Genomic DNA, 21,548 nt, shown 5'->3' with positions numbered 1-21,548 from the left:
CGATAGCTACGTCCGATGCATCCGATTCGAGCACAAAAGGAAGCGCCGCGTCGGCGTGCTGTAAAATGGGTTCGATAGCAAACCTTAGCTTCAGACTCTCAAAAGCCTCTTGTGCAGCTTCTGTCCATTTGAATGGCCCTGAGCCCTTCAAGCAATCCGTAAGCGGTGCTGTCTGATGGGAGTAGTTGGCTATGAAACGACGGTAGTAATTTGCGAAGCCCAAGAAGCGTTGCAAATCTTTCTTGGTCTTGTGGGGTTGCCACGTGAGCACACAACAAACTTTTTCTGGGTCCATTTCTACTCCTGCTGGAGAGATCCGATATCCCAGAAAGTCCAACGTGGTTAGGTCAAATCCGCACTTTTCCAGCTTCGCGTTAAGGCTGTGTTCCCGTAACTTCTGCAGCACGGCACGCACGTGTGAATCGTGTTCTTCAAGAGTATTTGAGTAAATCAAAATATCATCCAGATAAACTATCATGAAGCGATCCACAAAGTCCTGGAAGATGTCATTCATGAAATTTTGGAAGACTCCAGGTGCCCCCGACAGCCCATAGGGCATTACTAAATACTCAAACTGACCGTAACGGGTCTTAAACGCCGTTTTCCATTCATGGCCTGCCTTAATCCTCACCAAGTTGTACACTCCTCTCAGGTCCAGTTTTGTGAAAATTTTGGCGGAACGCAACCTCTCCAACATTTCCCTAATCAGCGGCAGCGGGTAGCTATTGGAGATAGTGACCTGGTTTAGGGCTCGATAATCATTACAGGGATGGAGCTCCCCCCCTTTCTTCTTCACAAACAGCAGGGGCGCACCAGCTGGGGACTGTGAAGGGCGAATGAAGCCTTTCTTCAAATTAGTGTCCAGAAACTCCCTTAACACCGCCAACTCTGGTTCAGATAGAGAGTAGATCCTCCCAGCGGGGATGCGTGCTCCAGGCACCAAATGGATGGCACAATCATAGGGTCGGTGAGGAGGGAGTTGCTCCGCTTCCTTTTTATTGAAGACATCCTGAAAACTCCCATATTTGGTGGGCAAAGTTATTTCCCCTGGGGAAGACGTCCCTGCCAACACCTGCGACTCCTCTTCAGGTCGGGAATGTTGATGGCAGTGCTTGGAGGTAAAAACCACCACAGCTTCATCCCAAAAGATTGTGGGATTGTGCCTCACCAGCCAAGGCATACCCAACACCACCGGGAAACGCAGCAAAGACGCTACATAGAACGACAGGTCTTCCCGATGTCCAGGGACCTCCACTTCCACGGACTCAGTCACCCGAGTCACCCCCCTAGACTTCAGAGGCCGGCCATCTATAGTTTCCACTGCCAACGGTTGGCTCAGTTCTCTTGTGGGAATAGCGTGGCATAGCACCAACTCTCGGTCTATGAAACAAGAGTATGCTCCGCTGTCTATCATAGCCTTGGCTGAGAAGCTCTCACCTGAGGATAGGGTGATGCGAACGGGCATCAGAAGGGCCCCTTGGGAGGGAAGGGTTCGTAATGGAGGCTCAGTGTCTGTACCACCCCCCAACTCTCTAGCCTCTACGAGAGCTGGGATGTGAAGTTTTCCGGCGGCTGGGGTCTGCCGGTTTTGGCGGCACAATTTCTGGCGAGGTGCCCCAACTTCCCACAATAGAGACACAGTCCTTCTCTCCGTCGTCTTTCCCTCTCCTCCTCTGTCAATCTCGGTCTAGCCCCCCCAATTTGCATGGGCTCCTCTCCCAAAACAGTAGGGATGCCAGGATTGGGCACGGGGCACGGGGCACGCGCGGGGTGGCAGAGCAGCAACCTGACTCCGTGGAGGCTCCATTCTTCGCTCCAACTTTCTTCCTTCTAAGCAACTGTCTATTTGCAAACTCAGTTGAATCAAACCCCTCAGTGAGTCGGGGTGTGTGGAGCGCGCCAGTTCATCCAACACTTCTGGACTCAGTCCATTCCTGTAGAAGTACATCAAGGCTGGGTCATTGTGCTCCGTCTCTTGAGACAAAACACGAAAGGCATTTGTGTATTGCCCTACAGACCCCTTTCCTTGTCTCAGGGTTCCTAACTGACGGGCAACCATCTCCTTCCTCTGAGGGTCTCGGAACATGTCCCCCATCGCATTCTTGAAGGCGTCAAACTGGCGCAATATCTGGTCGTTGCGAATCAAATATGGGGTGGCCCATTTTGCCGCTTCCCCTTCCAACAAACTGATGACGAACGCCACCTTCGCATCATCCGTTGGGAACTCAGCTCTGCGCACTTGAATGTACAACTCACATTGGGCTAGAAACGTGGCAAACTGTTCACTCTGGCTCCCGTATCGCACGGGGAGCCCCACTGGAGATTTCACAGGAGCGGCCGCCCCAGGAGGTGCCGACTGGACTTGGGCGACCAAGGCATGGAGATTCTGGTTATCCGCTTGCAAGGCTTGCATTGCGGTTCTGAGGTTTTGATTCTCGGTTTGTAGGGCTTGCGTAGTCACTCGGAGGTTCTGGATCTCAGCATACAAAGCTTCCATGGTGATAGGTACTCCCCCTCTTGCTCTGTTCTGATCCATGTCATCTGCCATGGGAACTGGTTCAAGTAGGGATGGTGGTGGTTGCGTCAATCTGTCCCGTCCAGAGCCGAAAGAATGAGGCTGGAGTGTGTGTGCGAGTAAATCTTGCTTTATTAAAGTAACGGATACATCAAAGGAATTTCGCTTCATTAGAAACCCTATGCTAACTCACTAAAGTCCCTAACTATGCTTAGACATGCTCTGCAACGTATGAAGGAAGTTGACGCAACGACCTCCCTCCAGGCGCGACAGGCTTATATAGGAGAGGTTTTTGAACGTAATCTTTGACTCCTTTGTAAATCCTGTCTTTGCACTGTCCGTTTCTCCTGTCGGCAGGAACACGGAGACAGGGGGCACGCTTCCAACTGCTCATCGGAAGACACCTGCTCACGAGCAACAGCCTCGAGGTCAGGGGGAGGCGCCACACTGGATTCCTCCTGGGAACCGCTTGAGAAAGGAGGATCTGGCACTGACTCTGAAGCCTTCCCCCACAGGTTCTCTGCCTCAGCTGGGGGCGGTGAGCCCGGCTCCTTGGGAAGGGCATTACTCATGGGAACTGGCTGAAGAGCTGGCTGCTCCCCTCCCGCTCGTTCCTGTTCAGACACAACAATCTCCAGCTCTGCCTCTTCTGACTGCGTAGGTGCCTGAAATTTGTACCTCCCCCCTTCCTTTCCTTTCTGAGTTGGCTGAATCACAACACTTCAGTGCATTTTGTTTAGCATTTATTTTGCAAGAGGCTTTATCAGTTTCATATACTAAACAATATAAAATGTACTGTTAAAAACAATGCATGCATGTGTTTGAGACAATAACTATCCAGTAACTACTATGTACAGTGGAAGATGAAGTAAAGGCTCACCTAAGTTGCCAAGCCATTCTAGTATATTAAGGCATGCAGCCTAATAGGACCAGGAGGTGGTGGAGTCTTTGATCTGCTAGACTAGCAGATCAAATCTTTCTTTAGTCAATGACCAGCATTCAGAAACAGTACAGAGGATAGTATCCTAATACATAAAATAAAATAGGATGTCACAGAATAAAATAAGGCATAGACTGTTGTTGTCATGCACCTTTAAGTCAATTATGGTGACCCTATGAATCGGCGACCTCCAATAACATCTGTTGTGAACCACCCTGTTCAGAACTTGTAAGTTCAGGTCTGTGGCTTCCTTGATGGAATCAACCCATCTCTTGTTTGGCCTTCCCCTTTTTCTACCCCCTTCTGTTTTTCCCAGCATTATTGTCTTTTCTAGTGAATCATGGCTTCTCATGATGTGTCCAAAGTATGATAACCTCAGTTTCGTCATTTTAGCTTCTAGTAATAGTTCTGGTTTAATTTGTTCTAACACCCAATTATTTGTCTTTTTTGCAGCCCATGGTATCCGCAAAGCTCTCATCCAACACCACATTTCAAATGAGTTGATTTTTCTCTTATCTTCTTTTTTCACTGTCCAACTTTCACATCCATACACAGAGATCGGGAATACCATGGTCTGAATGATCCTGACTTTAGTGTTCAGTGATATATCTTTCCAATTGAGGACCTTTTCTAGTTCTCTCATAGTGGCCCTCCCCAGTCCTAGCCTTCTTCTGATTTCTTGATTATTGTCTCCATTTTAGTTAATGACTGTGCCAAGGTATTGATAATCCTTGACAACTTCAATGTCCTCATTGTCTAAAGTTACATAAATCTTCTGTTGTCATTACTTTAGTCTTCTTGACATTCAGCTGTAGTCCTACTTTTGTGCTTTCCTCTTTCACTTTCATCAGCATTCGTTTCAAATCATTACTGGTTTCTGCTAATAGTATGGTATCATCTGCATATCTTAAATTATTGATTTCTCCCTCTAGTTTTCACACCTCCTTCATCTTGGTCCAATCCCACTTTCTGTATATGTTCTGCATATAGATTAAACAGGTAGGGTGATAAAATACACCCCTGTCTCACACCCTTTCCAATTGGGAACCAATCGGTTTCTCCATATTCTGTCCTTACAGTAGCCTCTTGTCCAGAGATAGGTTGCACATCAGGACAATCAGATGCTGTGGCACCCTCATTTCTTTATAGCATTCCACAGGTTTTCATGATCTACACAATCAACAGCTTTGCTGTAATCTATAAAGCACAGGGTGATTTCCTTCTGAATGGTCCATTCCATTATCCAACGTATGTTTGCGATATGATCTCTGGTACCTCTTCCCTTTCTAAATCCACCTTGGAGGTCTGGCTTTCCTCGCTCCATATATGGTAAGAGCATTTGTTGCAGAATCTTGAGCATGACTTTACTTGCATGGGATATTAAGGCAATAGTTCGATAATTACTACATTTCCTGGGATCCCCTTTCTTTGGAATTGGGATGTATATTGTACGCTTCCAGTCTGTGGGCCATTATATTTTCCATATTTGTTGACAAATTTTTGTCAGAATTTGGACAGAATCAGTCTCAGTAGCTCGTAGCAACTCTATTGGTATGCCATCTGTTCCTGGTGATTTGTTTCTCCCAAGTATTTTAAGAGCAGCTTTCACCTCACATTCTAAAATTTCTGGTTCTTCTTCATACGGTTCCTTGATGAACAAATCTGTCATTCTTGAATCTCTGTCAGTCAGTGTGTTCCCCTGTTGATTATTCAACATCCCTACTCTTGGTTTAAATTTCCCTTTCATTTCTCTAATCTTTTGGAATAGGGCTCTTGTTCTACCCTTTTTGTTGTCCTCTTCTATTTCTATACAATAACTATTGTAATAGTTCTCTTTGTCCCTACGAGTCGCTGTATGGTTGCATTTAGGGTTCTAACTGTGTTTTTATCTCCTTTTGCTTTCCTTCTCTCTTTAACCATTTAAAAAGTTTTGTCAGTCATCCATTGAGGTCTTTCTCTTTTTTTTAACTAGAGGTATTGTCTTTTTGCATTCTTCCCTGATAATGTCTCTGACTTCAATCCATTGTTCTTCTGGTTCTCTGTCAACTAAATTTAAAGCCTCAAATCTGTTTCTTATTTGATGTTTATATTCAAAAAATGTGTTTTTGCGAGAAACAGATTATTGGCTTCACAGAATTCAATAAGTCTTTCTCCTGCTTCATTTCTATTTCCTAAGCCCCATTTACTATGAACACAAGTGTACTTGTGTGTTAACACCATTTCTGTAATATTTATGTGCAAGTACCTATGCCTTCCCCCTCTGGGATGCACACCTTAACGTGGTGAGGGGGTTTGAGCGTGTTGAAGAAGCTGACAGCAATGCCTTCAGGAGTCTAGACGAAGAGGCTAGACTGCTAGCAAGGGCACCCAAGGCAGAATGGTCAAAGCTGAGACACCAGACTAAGATGCATCCAAACTCAGAGGAAGGCAATGGTAAGCCACCTCTGAATACCTCTTACCACAAAAACCCTATGAACAGAGTATCTGAAATGCAACATGAGATAGTGCTGGAAGATGAGACTCCCAGGTCAGAAGGCACTCAATGAGCTACTGCGGAAGAATAAAGGACAAGTACGAGTAGCGCTGTGACTACTGACGCAGCTGGGTCAAAGCCGAAAGGAAGCCCAGAGGCTGATGCGCACAGATGCGAAAGGAGAGTCCAGAGTTGTACGATGCACACTATAGGAACATGGAATGTGAGAAGCATGAACCAAGGAAAGTTAGAAATTGTGAAGCAAGAAATGGAACGTATCAACATTACAATACTTGGCGTGAGTGAATTAAAATGGATGGGAATGGGACATTTTCAATCAGGCAACTACAAAATATTTTATGCAGGAAATGAGAAATTAAGAAGAAACGGGGTTGCTTTAATAGTGAGAAGTGATGTAGCAAAAACAATTAACAGCTATAACACAAGGTCTGAGTGAGTGATATCAATGAGATTTAATGGGAAACCTATTAACATAACATCATCAAAGTCTACGCTTCAACAGCAAACGCAGAAGAAGAGGCATTGGAGAGATTTTATGAAGAAGTACAGGAAGAAATTGATCACACACCAGAACAAGATGTGCTGATAATCATGAGGGGCTGGAATGCAAAAGTAGGGAACAGAGAAGGACTAGGAACTGTGGGGAAATGGGGCTTAGGAGATAGAAATGAAGCAGGAGAAAGACTTACTGAATTCTGTGAAGCCAATAATTTGTTTCTTGCAAACACATTTTTTGAGCAAAAGATGACTGTACACGTGGACATCACCAAATGGTCAATATAGGAATCAAAATGATTATATAATTGGTAGCATAAGATGCAGAAGTTCCATACTTTCTGTGAAAACAAGACCAAGAGCAGACTGCAGTAGATCATGAACTGGTCATATCAAAAATCAGAGTAAAGCTAAAGAACAACAACAAAGCAATCATAATGCCAAAATACAATTTAAATAACATCCCAGAAGAGTATAAAGATAAAGAAGGAATCCCAGTTTATACATGCAGCGCAATCACGAATGTTTCACAAGGGGTGTATAGTTCAAAGTCTCTTTTTGAGAGCATTACTCTCTCAGATTTGAGATTTTTGAATTTGTATGCCAAAGGAAATATTAGAGCCTGTACATTGCAATGGATAGGACAGGGTGAATATGGGAGATATAGCTCAAAATCTCTGCCAATGGCTTTATACACTGTACAACAAATGACGTTTTAGCACATCTGCTGCATGTTATGTATTTGATTTACATTGATTGATTTGATTCCATTTATGAATTGCAAATGATTCCACAGTAAAAAATCAACAATAAAAATAATTCTTTATATAAAATTTCCTGATTTTCCTGTAAGGTGCTCCAGGTGGCATATAGTTTGTTCTCTTTTTTTGTTGTCACAACAACCCTGTTTTATCAGGTTGAGAGTTAATGACTGGTCTGTGTTGGAATTGCTTTTCAATTTATTTTTAAACCTATTTTTTAAAGATGCTTTTAAAGCTTTTAAAAAAATGTTTTTAAAGATGTTTTGTCTTAATGTGTTTTTACGGATGTTTTGTTTTAATATATTTTAAAGTCTGTTTTTAGGATGATTTAAGCAGCTGGTACAGCACAGTGGGGAGGAGAGTCTGGCTGGAGTCCAGAGTCTGTGAATTCAACTCCCCGCTCGTATCTCCTGGGTGTCAAGGGCCAGCTAAAGATCACCCCACAGTGAGTGCCTCAGGGGTTACGTGCCCTGCCACCTGTGCAGCCGTGGGCAAGCTGCAGAGTCCCAAGGAGCCCAGCTGCCCCCCAGCTGACAGTGGCGGGCAAGGAAGGGGCTGGCTTGTGCAGCTGTGGCACGCTGAGCAGGCTCTAGCCAGCTGGGGAGGACTAGCCTCAGAGGGAGGCAATGGTAAACCCTCTCTGAATACCGCTTACCATGAAAAACCTATTCATAGGGTAGCCATAAGTTGGGATAGACTTGAAGGCAGTCCATTTCCATTTTCAAAGTGTTTTAGTGCTTTTGTTTGCAGCCCTGGGCTCCCACTGGGAGGAATGGCAGGGTATAAATCAATAAATAATAGTATGTTAAGGGGGCTGACTTCACAGAACTACAGTTGCCAGCACCGTTAGCTACAGCTCCCAGGTTTCTCCGTGACTATTTAAATGGTATAAGTGCTTTAAATGTATGGTGTGGATGTGACTCAAGTCCCATGGAATTCAGTTGAGCCTACCACAACTCCTAGGCACTGGAGAAGGGCTGTAGCTCTGTAAAAAGCGTCTGTTTGACATGCATAAAGTTCCTTCGGTCCCTGATCTCTCCAGGCAGGACTGGGAAACATCGCCCAGTCTGAACCGCGGAAGAGTCGCTAAGGCTAGATGATCTGACTCGGTATATGACACCTTTATTTCATCAGGAGAAAACTCCATTGCGTTCAATGGGACTCACTTCCTAGTAAATGTGTTCACGTCGGTATGAGTCACTATAGCAGCAGCAGCTTCGCGCAGACTGCAAAGGAAGTAGAAATACCCATGTGCGAAGAAGCGGGTCCCCTTTGCCCTTGAGTTTACGCTCAGCTGCGTCATTAGCAGCTCCACCCTCCCCGTCCTGAGCCTTGTCAGCTGCCTCTGTGAGCCCCCTGCGACAGCGCCGGGCCCTACGGGGTGGGAGGAAGGAAGGAGGAAAGGGGGAGAAAACATTCTTCTTCGTGAGTTCTGATTGGATAATTTGCATTGCCTGAGAGGGATTCGCAAGGCTTGTGGTTGGCTGTGCTGAGCGCCCCCTCCTTTGCCACAGAGGGGAAGGACTGGTTAGAACACCGAAGAATTGAGTTCAGGCTGCGCCTTGTTCCTCGTCTTCGGTGCCTTGGCTCCCCGGTGAGTGGATCCTTCCCATGTCGCTCTCCTAACCTTATACGGGGCTGGAAGGGGTGGAGAGATGCTATGGCACATAGCCTGGTTACTAGGAGGGGGGGGGGCGCCTTGTTGAAAGATTAGCTAGTCCTCAGGGCTTCTCTTGGTTTTCTTCTTCTTCCATGCCTTTACTTGAAATCAAGCCCCATTGAAGTTAGTAGGAAGCGGGCTCAGACTTCAAGCCTACACGCCCTTCGCTGGGAATTAGGAAGGGTGGAAATAATTGGTACTGTTAATTTCTACCCGAAGCCTCCATCGGAGGGAGACGGGTGCACCTTTTCCCCCTGCTGCCCGATTCCGAGAGCCACAGGAGCACTCTTGTGGCATGGACAATGGGCGTTCACTGTGTATACTAGGCATTTGCTTGGGTTTGGGGATAGTTGTCACCTAAGGGGTCTGGGGGAGGGATAGCAATATGGAGTAGAGATGAGTTGATTAGAACACCTAGAAAAGGGAAGGTGATAATGGCAGGCTATCACTTACACACACACACACACACCATATTGCTGCTTATGTTAATTTTACCAAGACTACAGCAATCCCACATTTGTGTGTGGACCTTTAACTGCTGCATAGCAGATCAAAATGAATATGAAGTGAATTCCTGCCATGAAGATGGCAGTAAAGAAGTGGTCTTCCTACCTGGGGGTGGAAGTAACTTCATTTTGCTGTCACCATTCGACTTGTTCTCCTACAGATGTTTCCAGACCATTCTGTCTTTAGCATACTTAAAATCCTGGGAACAAAGAATGGTTGCCCTTTTGGAATGCTCTAGTGAGCTTACAGACTAGATCAGCGTTTCCCAACCAGTGTGTCTTCCAGATGTTGTTGGACTACAACTCCCATCTTCCTGACCATTGGCAATGCTAGCTGGGGCTGATGGGAGTTGTGGTCCAACAACATCTGGAGGCACACTGGTTGGGAAAGGCTGGACTAGATGGTGAGAATGTGCTTTAAAAAGATAGCTTTTCCCATCTTGTTGTTGCGTGTTTTGGTGTGAAGTAGGAGTTCTGATCTACAGGGCAGACCCAATTTTTAATTTTGATCTGCAACATGAAAGCCAGTTTAAATTTATGTCCAGCTTCCTCCTCTTTCTTGCTAGAATGGCCAGTTATAAAGGACAGCGGTAAGAACCAGTCTTTTGGCATCTTAAAAACTTGCCACATATTTATTGTTGCAAAAGCTTCTATGACAAGGATAGCAAGTGTGCTGCTGTCCAGATGGTGTTGGACTACAGCTCCCATCAGCCCCAGCTAGCACTGCCAATGGATTGGCATGATGGGAGTTAGTCCAACAGCATCTGAACGACACCATGTTGGCTACCTCTATTTTACTGACTAGAAGCCACTTTATCACATGCAGCAGATCTCTTGCAGTTTTGAGAGTTACGCATCTGTGGGAATTTTAACAGGGGCAAGTTTGCTTAGCACCTGATGAAATCACCTCTACTGCACAACTCTGAAAGTTGTTGTCATCCTCTGCACCTGATAATTATTTTAAAAGATCTAAACAAACACATAAGAAAACAGTATTGGTGCTACTAGTGCAACACATCTGAGGGACCTGATGTATCACGTGAAGACCATAACTCAGTGGTAGAACACATGCTTTGCATTATAAAGGATTTGATTGGCCACTGTGAGAACAGGATGCTGGACTAGATGGCACATTGGCCTGATCCAGCAGGCTGTTCTTACCTACCTGTGTTCAATTCCTGGCATCTATGGGTAGGACTAGGTGGGAAACCCTGGAAAGCTGCTACCAGTCAGCATAAGCTAGGCTTAGCCAACATGGTGTCCTCCAGAAGTTGTAGGGCTGGTCAGATATGATGAGAGACATAGTACAGTAACATCTGGAGGGCATCATATTGCCTATCCCTCATATAGGCCCTACTGAGCAAGATGGACCAATAGGTTGTCTTGGTAAATGCAGTTTCCTATGTTTCAATTATATATGGCATACATACATAGAAAAAAGTTCTAATCTCAAAATCAGGAAGTGCTTTACTGTCCCCACTATGGATGTTGTGGAAAAGTGGGTAGAGTAACTCATGGTTCTTCTTTCCTCTGACTGCCCCATGCACAACATGGTATCCTCAGCTGTGCAGCTCAGCATGAGTGGAGATACTAACTGATGTTGGTAGCTATGAATATGGCAGTTACTCCACAGTGTATAAGACAGAGTGTATGTTAGGGTTGTTAACTTCTTAACCAGGTCCTGCTCTTAAAAAGAGCAGCTTCATGTGCAGATATTAGCCAGTGATGATGTTCATCTTCATGTCTGAAATGCTTCACTGTTGGTTTTTGCAGATCACACAGTTATTAAACTTTCACAATTAAAGGCACAACAGCAGGCCAGACTGCTTTTTCTGTTTAGTTGATAATATTAGCATGTACATACATGCCTGCTACCCAAACCTGTGATTGTTTCCTGTGTTGAGAAACTATTGAGTTGTCTATCCCCTCCCCGTAAAAAAATGGTTTTTAATCATTTTCAGAATTGTTTTTGGTTTCTCTTTAATAGCAGGTCCCATCCTGAAAATTGCTAAGGAAGTTATTGTTGTGGGAAAATACATATTTTGCTATTATAATGAGGCTTCTGCTTCTTGGATGCTGTCTGTGACAGGGGAAAATAAACCTTTTGTGAGAAAGTTAGCTGCGCTAGCAAGTGAAATTTCTTAATCTTCCTCTTTTAGAACAGTTGCATATTTCTTACTGTCAGTGGCTTCCACTTTTCTGTTCTCTGCAAGTGGGACCAGCAACATGTTGCAGTGTGGAATGCTCCAGTCCAGTATGCCCGCCAGCCATGCCCTTTTCTAGGATCCTCCATTCCATTCCTCTCTCCACTGTTTTCTCTCCACAGTGCACATTCTCTGTCCTTACTGAGCTGTTCCTTTCTCCATTTGGTTCTTTTTTGTAAATATTTTTTATGCATCTGCAAACCTTGGATTTTCCCCAAGCCTGTTGTGCATGGACGGTGATATTTTGGCTCCATAAGGATCCACATGTCAGTGCGAAGGACAAATGGGAAGGAAGAGGCAGAAAATAGGGGATGCTTTCCTTTTTGGTGATACATTTGAAACAGTGCCAGCTGGTGCCCATTGGGACTGAGGGGATGGAAGGTAGGGAAGCAAACAGGAGCCAGAGTTAATAACAACTAAATTTGTCCCCATCCTTCTCTCCACTGAGTCCTAGAAAGGCACCACAGATGAACGAGGAAGAACCAGGCCACTCCCTGGACTGGTTGTAAGAAGGAAGACTGAGGCTGGTGGGGCAGTGCCCCATTAGCCCGAATAGACCAGCCTCTACTGATTTAAAATAACATTGTAGCATGGTAAATTGATGCAAATCAGGCTTCCCTTCTGAGATTAATTTGCTTTCTTAACAAACATGCATATTAGCTGGCTGCTATAAGAAGCAAAACACACAGGATTCAAATAAGTTGGCTCTTCTGTATATCCTAGGAGTATAAACCAAATCAGTTAGTCATACAGCCCATATGCTTTTTGCACTGCAGGATTTTCACCCTTCAATATGGGTGCTACGGGATGCAGGGTGAAGGGAGAAAAATCTGCTCCCTAATGGAGGGTGTGTGTGTCTCTTTATATTTGAATTCTTTACGTGAATGTTGAATGGCAAATCTGGATCCAACCCCATTGCTTCTTCAATGCTGTGAACCCTTTCACAGAAAACGATGTGGTTCAAAATTGGGATAAAACTTCAAACTTTAAAAAAATCTGTGATAAAGAAGATTGTCTCTATTGGCCCTGCTCCTCTCTTTGATCAGCTGCTTGAAATGCGTACATTAAGAAGGTGAAGATTTCTTGGCATGGATATAAGCTGTTAAAGATGGCGGGGGAAGTTGCCGCCCTTGTGAGTAATGTTAATATACCAGCGTGCCTTTTAGTGCCTTGACTTTTATATGTTATTTTATTTATTTATTGAATTTCTTAGTCGCCCATCTGGCTGGCTATCCAGCCACTCTGGGCGACGTACAAAATAAGCATACAGATACAATAAACATTAAAAATCTGGACACAAGATAATAATATCTAGCCCATAAAATCTTTCCCTTTGGCCTTTTAACAACAACTGGGTTTGTTTAGCTATTCATAGAACAGTTGTGGGGAAAATACAGATGCAATTATGTTTAATTTCTCTCAACCATGTGCTGCTAAAATGCGTGTGGGAAGATTACCAAACAAGCCACGGTCACAGATGAAAGGCCTAACTTAATAGTGTTTTGCATGTTGTAGTCATTATGATGTAATGGGATGGCACCCTTCTCCCTGTCTCTTATTTGAAAAAGAACACTCTCCTCTGTGGACTGCCCCCCCCCAAGAAAATTCTTGTTACCTGAAAGAAATAAGTTTGGAGTTGGTCAGTTTTATTATATGTGTAAGTGCAGTCTAACCAAGATGTGTTCAGGTCCTTATGATGGAGCATTCTGTGTTAACTCTGTTAGAAACTGTTGGACTCTTCAGAGGCCTATTCTGTTTGACTTGGTCTTAGTAGTGCCGGGTTGCCCAGGTTCTGCCGCCAACTTCCCCTTGAGTAGTGGTCCACAGCTACTATGACGTATTCAACTGTGGCAGATAATTTAGAAGCCATAATCTGCACATTTTGGATCAGCTGTGCATGTAGTCCCAAATGGAGCAGCCAGCCATTTCCATGAAGTCTGGCTGCTGGTGAAGCCTAGCAGCAGACTCAATGCACTTCTGGGTGCAGATCTGTTTTGATATAGTGCTATTCAGTGCCATAATAAGATGCCTGAGCCCTGCTTGCTACAGTGCAAGTTGCCATGCTCTCTAATATGCTCTAAGTGCCCCTGTTTTCTAGTACTAATTCCTTAGCAGATCTGTCCCTAGTTCCCTTGTAGAAAAATTAATTTAAAAAACAACCTGCAGTGTCTAAATATGTACCAATTTCTTGCTGATCACTAGCCCCACCTTTTTAACCAGATGATGAATGCTGCTGAGCATGTGTTGGAGATGCAGTTTTTCTTGATCAAGTGGGACCTGTTACAGTGTGGAATTTTCTGGTTTGGTGTGCCAGCCCACCATGTCCACTTCCAGGATGTTCCATTCCATTTCCCCCCTCCTCTCCCAAACTTTTCCATTTCCTCCCTCCAACAGACATTCAGCATTCTTTTCCCATTGAGCACGTTCAGTTCTCATCGGGCTGTGTTTTTGATGAGGAGGGCAGTTTGCCCACTTTTTTCCAATATATCTTTTGTTGTTGTAGTTTTGCAAACCATGGGATTAGCCCGAAAATACTGATGCATCCCTCTTGTTTCTCAGTTTCCTTGATTGGGTTACAATCCTGCTGGCAATCACCAGCTGAGTTTGCCAGTAGAGGTAATCAGAATTGAAACAAGTCTCTTTTTAAACATTTTTAAGGAAGAAAAAAATGGAATTCATACTTTTTTAAAAAAACCACATGTCTTTGCATATTGTCATTAGATGCATATAAAATAAAGGTCCACCAGATGGCATAAAAGGCCTGTGGCTTTTCTTTGCCTTGCAGGAGCTGAGTGTTATGTGTAATTTTTCCCAAGAGTGTAGTAGTCCAAACACTTGCGTACTACACAGGCAAGTTTAAATTTTCCAAGGATTTCCATATCTGAACTACAGATTGCCGTGTGTAAATCAACAAAAAATATGCCAATTCCTTACATTTAACATCCCTCATCTCACGGAGTGATTGGGTAATGACGACTTCTCTGTGTGGTGCAGTTTTCAGGTGGTCAGCTTTTTCAGTTGCTGTCACAATGCAGGAAGTCCATTGTGGATGTCAACCAAACAGGATTATTCAAAGTGTCCTTTTTCAACCACCTGATAGAGTAGGCCAGTATAATCTCCATATTGCTGATAAAAGAATAATGATGCATCTGAAGCTGCCTAATAAAATGAGATTTGACCCAGCTACTTGCAGTTACATGACTTTGTATTCTTAATTGGTATGCTAAACCAGCTTTCACACTTTAACAATTTTTTGTTTGTTTATTTTATTATTTATTAGATTTATATCCTTCCCTTCCTCCCAGTAGGAGCCCAGGGCCACAAACAAAAGCACTAAAAACACTATAAAACATCATAAAAACAGACTTTAACATATATTACAATGAAACAGCCTTAAAAACATATTTAAACAAAACATCTTTAAAAACATATTTTTTAAAAAAACGTTAAAAGCATCTTAAAATTAATTCCAACACAGATGCAGACTGGGATAAGGTCTCTCCTTAAAAGGCTTGTTGAAACAGGGACTTCCGGGAAGGGTGACTTAGCCTGTGCCTGCTTTTGAGACGGGCTCCTGCCTCAAAAGAAGCTTATTCAGATATATCAGTCAGATTTTTTTTTTTTTTTTGACTGATTAAACTTCTCCCGGGTAGGGAGAAACGAAGAGATTAACCTCAAAGCCTATTTTTGTTGGGACGACCAGATCTCATTAATTTATGGGACGAGGTCCAGCCGACGAAGGTGGGACGGATTTTCAACAACAAGCTCTATCTGATAAAGCGAACGTTCATCTTATCTTCTAAGAGAGAACGCACTAACAGGCAAGCACCCTTCTTTCTATATTTTTCTTTTATTTGACTTAAATTGTTGCTGTTTAAAAGAGATTTGCCAGATTGATCGGTTTTTGACATCTCACTGGGGAGCCATAACTTCTCTCTGCTACTCACTAATTAATAGCTTATCTCTGTTTTTGTTGCAAAAAGCTGTCCTGGATTTGCATTCTAAAGATATACACAGAAGAGGGATTTCTATTCCAGATTTTTATTTTGAAGAATATTATATTGTCTGAGACTACTCTCTTTTTGGTCTATTTTATTTTGACGAATCTGTTTCCTGACGACCGCCATTAATTGTTTCGATCCTGGGAACTGCATTTTGTTTACTTAAGCATGGAGAGATAAGGCTGTCTGCTCTGTTTATACTGTGATGTCACCAAGTTTGGAGTATTAACCCAATTGTTGCTGAAATAAGAAGTGGTTTTCCTATATTTTTCTTTTAAAATGGCAATTAAGAAAGTGGCTGAGAATCTGGAAATAACTATGTTTCAGAAAATAATGGATGAGATTGAGATAACGAAACAAAACCTGCGACAGGGTTGTAAGGAGCTGAAAATTGAATTGAGTAAAATGAAGCAGGAGATTAAAGATATAGGGGTCCCTGTGAGAGAGGTGACCCTGGAAGGGGTCCCTGTGAGAGAGGAGACCCCGGAGATTGGAACAAACGTGGAACAGGAAAAAGATTTGGAATCTATGGACTTTAGAAACAAAATCTATTGTTTGGAGACACAGGAGATTAAAGACATAGGGGTCCTTGTGAGAGAGGAGACCCTGGAGACTGGAACAGGGGTCCCTGTGAGAGAGGAGACCCTGGAGACTGGAACAGGGGTCCCTGTGAGAGAGGAGATCCCGGAGATTGGAACAAACGTGGAACAGGAACAAGATTTGGAGTCTATGGACTTTAGAAATAAAATCTATTGTTTGGAACTCAATGTTATCTCTGAAGAAATTAATGAAGATTCTAGAGATAAAGTTATCAATGGCATGGATAATCTTCTGGACTGGAATGATGTGATGGAGCCCAATATAGAGAAAATCTATGGAATTAACTGCAGCCATGTGACAATGGAAAAACTTTCAAGAGATGACCCAGTGTATTTTGAAAAAAAGAACAGAAATTACTGGACTTAACAAGACTACTGAAGATGGAAGATGGAAAATGGAACTAATAGGGATAATAGAACAATGGCTACTGAAATTACTGAACCTAACAGATTCTGATGTGATGGATTAATTGAAATGTTTATTTTGACTATGGTTATGACAATAAGATTATCATAATTAGTAATGAGATGGATTAATCGATATGCTTATCTGGAAAAAAAAATTGATAGATATATTTCTTAAAGAATTGAAACCTCTCTTTGACTTTTTGTGGAAAGAATAAAGTAATGTTTATGAGATTTGATGATTAAGTAAGATAACTACTGGAGGAAAGTGATTTTATAATATGACTTAAGAGACAGGATTGTTATATATTATAGACTTATAACTGATTTGATCTTTGACAAATGGGAAGTCAATATTTTACTCTTTATTTTTTATTTTTGTTTTTTTTTTCTTTTTTTCTTTTTGTTTAACTATTTTTGATTTTGTTTTTTGTCTTTGAATGTTTTATGATTTCGTCTTGTATGTTTTATGAAAATCTGAATAAAAATTATTGAAAAAAAAAAAAAAAAGGCTTGTTGAAACAGGAAGGTCTTCAGTAGGTGCCAAAAAAGTAACAGAGATGACGCCTGTCTAATATTTAAGGGGAGGGAATTCCAAAGGGTGGGTGTCACTACACTAAAGGTCTGCTTCCTATGTTGTGCAGAATGAACCTCCTGATAAGATGGTATCTGCAGGAGTCCCTCACCTACAGAGCACAGTGATCGGCTGGGCATATAAGGGATAAGATGGTCTTTCAGGTATCCTGTTCCCAAGCTGGACCAATAGGCAGCCAGTTCAATTCATTCAGTAGCGGTGTGACACGGTGACATCCTGCCATGGCAAGCAGTTGCACCACCACATTTTGCACCAGCTGCAGCTTCTGGACCAACCTCAAGGGCAGCCCCACATAGAGCGCATTACAGTAATCTAGCCTGGAGGTTCCCAGTGAATGGACAACAGTGGTCAGGCTATCCCAGTCCAGAAACGGCTGCAACTGTCTTACCAGCCAAAGCTGTAAAATGCACTGCTAGCCACTGGGGTCACCTGGGCCTCTAACAACAAAGATGGATCCAGGAGCATCCCCAGACTACGAACCTGCTCTTTTAGAGAGAATACAATCCCATCCAAAGTAGGCTACTGACCAATTATCCGAACTTGGGAACCACCAACTCACAGTTGCTAGGATTTAGACTCAGTTTATTGGTCCTCATTCAGCCCACCAGTGAGTCCAGGCAGTGGTCCAGGGCTTGTTAAACTGAGGCTGCAATTGTATGCCTGGAAGTAACCCCCATGGAAATGACTTATGAGTCAATGTGCATAAGAATATGCTAGAAGTTGAGCAAGGCCCAAACCAATCATATCTATTGCAGAGAGGTTTTTTTCCTCTAGGAAAAGCACTATTCGTTCTTGGCAGGCAGTTATCTACATTTTATCTGCCATTTCTTTCTGTGGAACATAATACAGTTGTAAGTACATGTTCTTCACAGTTGCCTTTCATCTAGCTTTGTGGAGGAGCAGTCTTTTACATCAATGCCAAAAGATGAATTTGTTTTCATGCAGATCAAGGATGTGGTTCCTCATAATCCTGGCAAGTTTGGTCCAAGGCCTTGTAACTTCAGAAACACTTGCGAGAAGGAAAAGATATGTGAATCCAGAAACTACTATGAATATTGTAAGCTGTTTATTTATTTATTTTTCTTGTTGTGTCTGTTTTAGCCTAAGGCATCTCTGGTAATTGGTGCTGGTTAATTGTGCTATACTCCATATTGCTGTAGTTTGAGTTTTCACTGAATGTTGGGGTTGCAGGAGACATGAAAATACTCATATGTTACTATTTATTTTATTTTTTAAAAAACATACCCTTCCCTCCCAATGCATTTGTGTTGCTCAGGGCAGCTTACAACAAGTAAAGCCAAAATCAATCTGGCAAAAGATGGCAGCGCTAGGCTTGGTAGATAAAAAACATCCTGAACTGTGGGTCTCTGTTGCTGGTGTCAGTCGGGTCTCGTTCAATGCTGTTGTGATCCACTCCTTCCGGGAACCTGTAGTCCTCCAGAGGCTGTAGGACTCCCAAGTCTTAACTTCTGCAGTCAGCATGGTCAATAGTCAGGGAGGATGGGGGTTATAGTTCAGCAATATCTGGAGAGTCACAGTTTCCTGATCTGTGTGCTATTGAATTCCTTTGGATATACTGGTACTCTGACCATTACTTCCCTTGACCCTTATTCTCTTTAGTGGCTCCTTTATTCTGCTGGTCTTGTGACTGACTGACTTCCTCCATGAGGCCCAGCTAAACTTTGTACAAAGATTCTCTGGACCAACATAGTCTGCAAGCTTGGTTTTGGTGCTTTTTAACCCCACATTTTGCCTTCTCGTCTTGGCGTCTGCTGGGCTGTCATAACACCAATATCCCCTATAAGGATATTTGCTATAAGGGTATTTTATCGGGGCCAAATTAAATGTAATGGGGCATTTTTTTTAATCCACGTTTCTGCTGTATTTATGTATCGAATGTACTCTTTACTAGAGATGTGCACATCCAGGAAAGTTGAGAAAAGTTTTTCCGTTTTTCCCCAAAGCCTTTTTAAGTCTGACAAACTGGAAACTTTTGGATGATGACATGTGAAAGGATATACTGTAGAAGATTGTTTTAATCCAGGCAAACCTTCAGGTTTTAGAAGTTCATGATACATATGAAGAAGCTGAAACTGATAATGATAGCTCAGAAAATGAGACTGGATTAAATTTCATGTAGTAGTCAGTGAGTCATATCTTTCTCCCCTCTTTTTCTCAGCTCTGTTTTAAGGGAGGGAGTGCTTTATGTCTGTTTGACATTGTGGAGGACTAGAGGAGACATAATAATTTCTAGAATTCATCATTTCTTTCTTTACTGTAATGTTGATTGTTTCTCCTGTTCGTATTTTTTGTCTGCTCCTCATAATGGCAAAATGAAAGAGATGCTGAGATCCTTACAGTTCAGCAGTTCTGTGTGTAACAAAATTTTAAAATGTTTTTAAGAGTAAATTAAATTTGTAATTGTCTGAATGAACTGTACTTTTAATATACCAAACATGATAATATACCAAACATGATAAAGGTATACATGATACATGTTATGTTCCTAAAGTAACAAAGTGATTTTCAAACTGTAAAAGGCTTTTTGTTTTTATTTTTTAATTAAACTGAGTACAGAATGTATTAGATTTTTACTGTATATATATATTTGCTTTTTATTACATTAGGTTTGAATTGGAGGGACAGTCGTGTAATGCTCACAGAGTTGGAAAGTATCTTTTATCTGTATATATTTTGGTGTGGCATTCAGGAAATCTCCAATCTTAATTCTGTAGTTTTAGAGGGCGAGTTTATATAAGGATTATAGAGATTTTGTATTTAGACTAGTATTACATTTTCAGTATTTAAATGATATAGATTTTTTATCTTTGCAGGAGTTGCATTGTGAATTGTATTGTTACGCTTATGCTGAGTTGTATAGTTGTTGTTTTGTACACTTATTAACCACTGAAGAAGACTTTGTCGAAACGTGTTTGGTCATATTGTATTTTACAGGTTGGGTATATTTATTCTTGCTCAATCAGCTATGATAGTTTTGTACATGTTCTTAATTTTGAATTTTTTTATATAAAGCATCCACATCCTTATCAGAGGCAGCTGTGAATTCATTTTTCGGTTCCCAATTCCTTGTTCTTCTAAATTTCAGTTCGTTGGAACATACTTGTCTGTTTGTTTTGAGGAGGTATGTGTAGAACTATGCTAACAGATCTAGGTTGGTCTTCAAGTTATATGGAATGAGGTATGTGGGCATTGGTTTATCTACAACAGTTAACACCTGCTAAACCATGGGTCTCCAGCAATTTTGGACCTATGGGCATATTTGCAAACTGGAGAAACGGTTGTGGGTGCTACACACATGCCACAACCACATACATAGAGGTATATGGCAACCCCCCCCCCACACACACTTATGTACTGCAACCACACATGCACTGCTTAGTCCTCCACCAGTTAGATTAAAAATGCTTTTTATTGAAGCCCATAGAAGACTTTCCCCCCCAAGCCTAATTGTAATTGAGGATGGTGGAGGTAACAGCTGGGAGAGAAGGCTTAACTGGTACATCTGAAATTATGACCTCCAAGACTCCCTTCCCCATTACGATTAGGCTTGGAAAATCTGTCTTTTATTGTCTACATCAGAATGCTTCTTTCAAGCCTAATTTCAGGGTGGGGGGATGGGGGAGCTTCTCCTGTCCCAGGGAAAGTCTGTGAGCATCAGACTTTCCTTTGATAAATTACTATTGTGAAAACAGCGGAAGCTGGTGCAATTAGTCAGTTGCTCAAGTAGCTAATTAGACAGCTTCAGAAAGCTGAGTCGACTTCGGGATACTTCCCTGTTTTGGCTCAAAGTAGGTCACCTGACCATGAAGACAGCTGATTTGGCAACAGCAATTAATTTTTAGACTGTTTAGAGCTGACAGATATGTGACTGAGTAGGATGGTCTTACTATATTCTCTGATTTTTTACCCTTTTGCACACTCCAGCTATCAATTGACTTCTGTGGAAAAGAGATGCCTAGGCATTTTGTAGTTGCTTGTTAATCTTCCCAACCAAACCCTGCCCTTCTTCTTTTTCCCCAGAGTGAAATTATTTCCTTCAGAGGATATCCCAGTGAGGAATATGAAGTGGTGACAGATGATGGGTACATCCTGAGTATTAACAGGATCCCTCATGGGAAAATAAGTCAGGGGAGCAAGGGTGAGTCTGTGTTTTGCAGTATCACATAGGATGGATTCATTTTTTGTTCAGCAAGGCAAGTAGTTAAAAAAAAGGGGTGTGGTGTGCGCGTGCACACAATGTTGCGTTCACTCCCACAAAATGGATATCCCTGAAACAACTTTGTTAGCATTGGGAAGTTGGAGCATGGGAAGGGAAGGGAAGGCTGTTACTGGGTTTTTAAAATATAGTATAT

At 42.4% G+C, this 21,548-nt stretch overlaps 1 protein-coding gene across 2 annotated transcripts in view; it reads left to right on the top strand.

Annotated features, from left to right (window-relative positions):
• Positions 1 to 2,899: 2,899 nt before the first annotated feature.
• Positions 2,900 to 21,548, top strand: part of LOC133388902 (putative lysosomal acid lipase/cholesteryl ester hydrolase) — a 33,790-nt gene continuing 15,141 nt past the window's right edge. The window contains exons 1-3 of one of the 2 annotated variants that reach the window (XM_061635431.1): positions 2,900 to 3,172; positions 18,121 to 18,232; positions 21,217 to 21,334. In XM_061635431.1, coding sequence (XP_061491415.1) covers positions 18,128 to 18,232; positions 21,217 to 21,334 — 223 coding nt within the window. In that variant the 5' untranslated portion in view covers positions 2,900 to 3,172; positions 18,121 to 18,127. Of the gene's footprint in view, positions 3,173 to 8,534; positions 8,800 to 18,120; positions 18,233 to 21,216; positions 21,335 to 21,548 lie in introns of those variants that run through there. The other variant, XM_061635429.1, reaches the window with a different exon arrangement.

The sequence above is a fragment of the Rhineura floridana genome, chromosome 7 (assembly GCF_030035675.1).
Source record: "Rhineura floridana isolate rRhiFlo1 chromosome 7, rRhiFlo1.hap2, whole genome shotgun sequence".
NCBI classification, from domain to species: Eukaryota; Metazoa; Chordata; class Lepidosauria; order Squamata; family Rhineuridae; genus Rhineura; species Rhineura floridana.
This window is presented reverse-complemented; position numbering and strand designations above follow the sequence as displayed.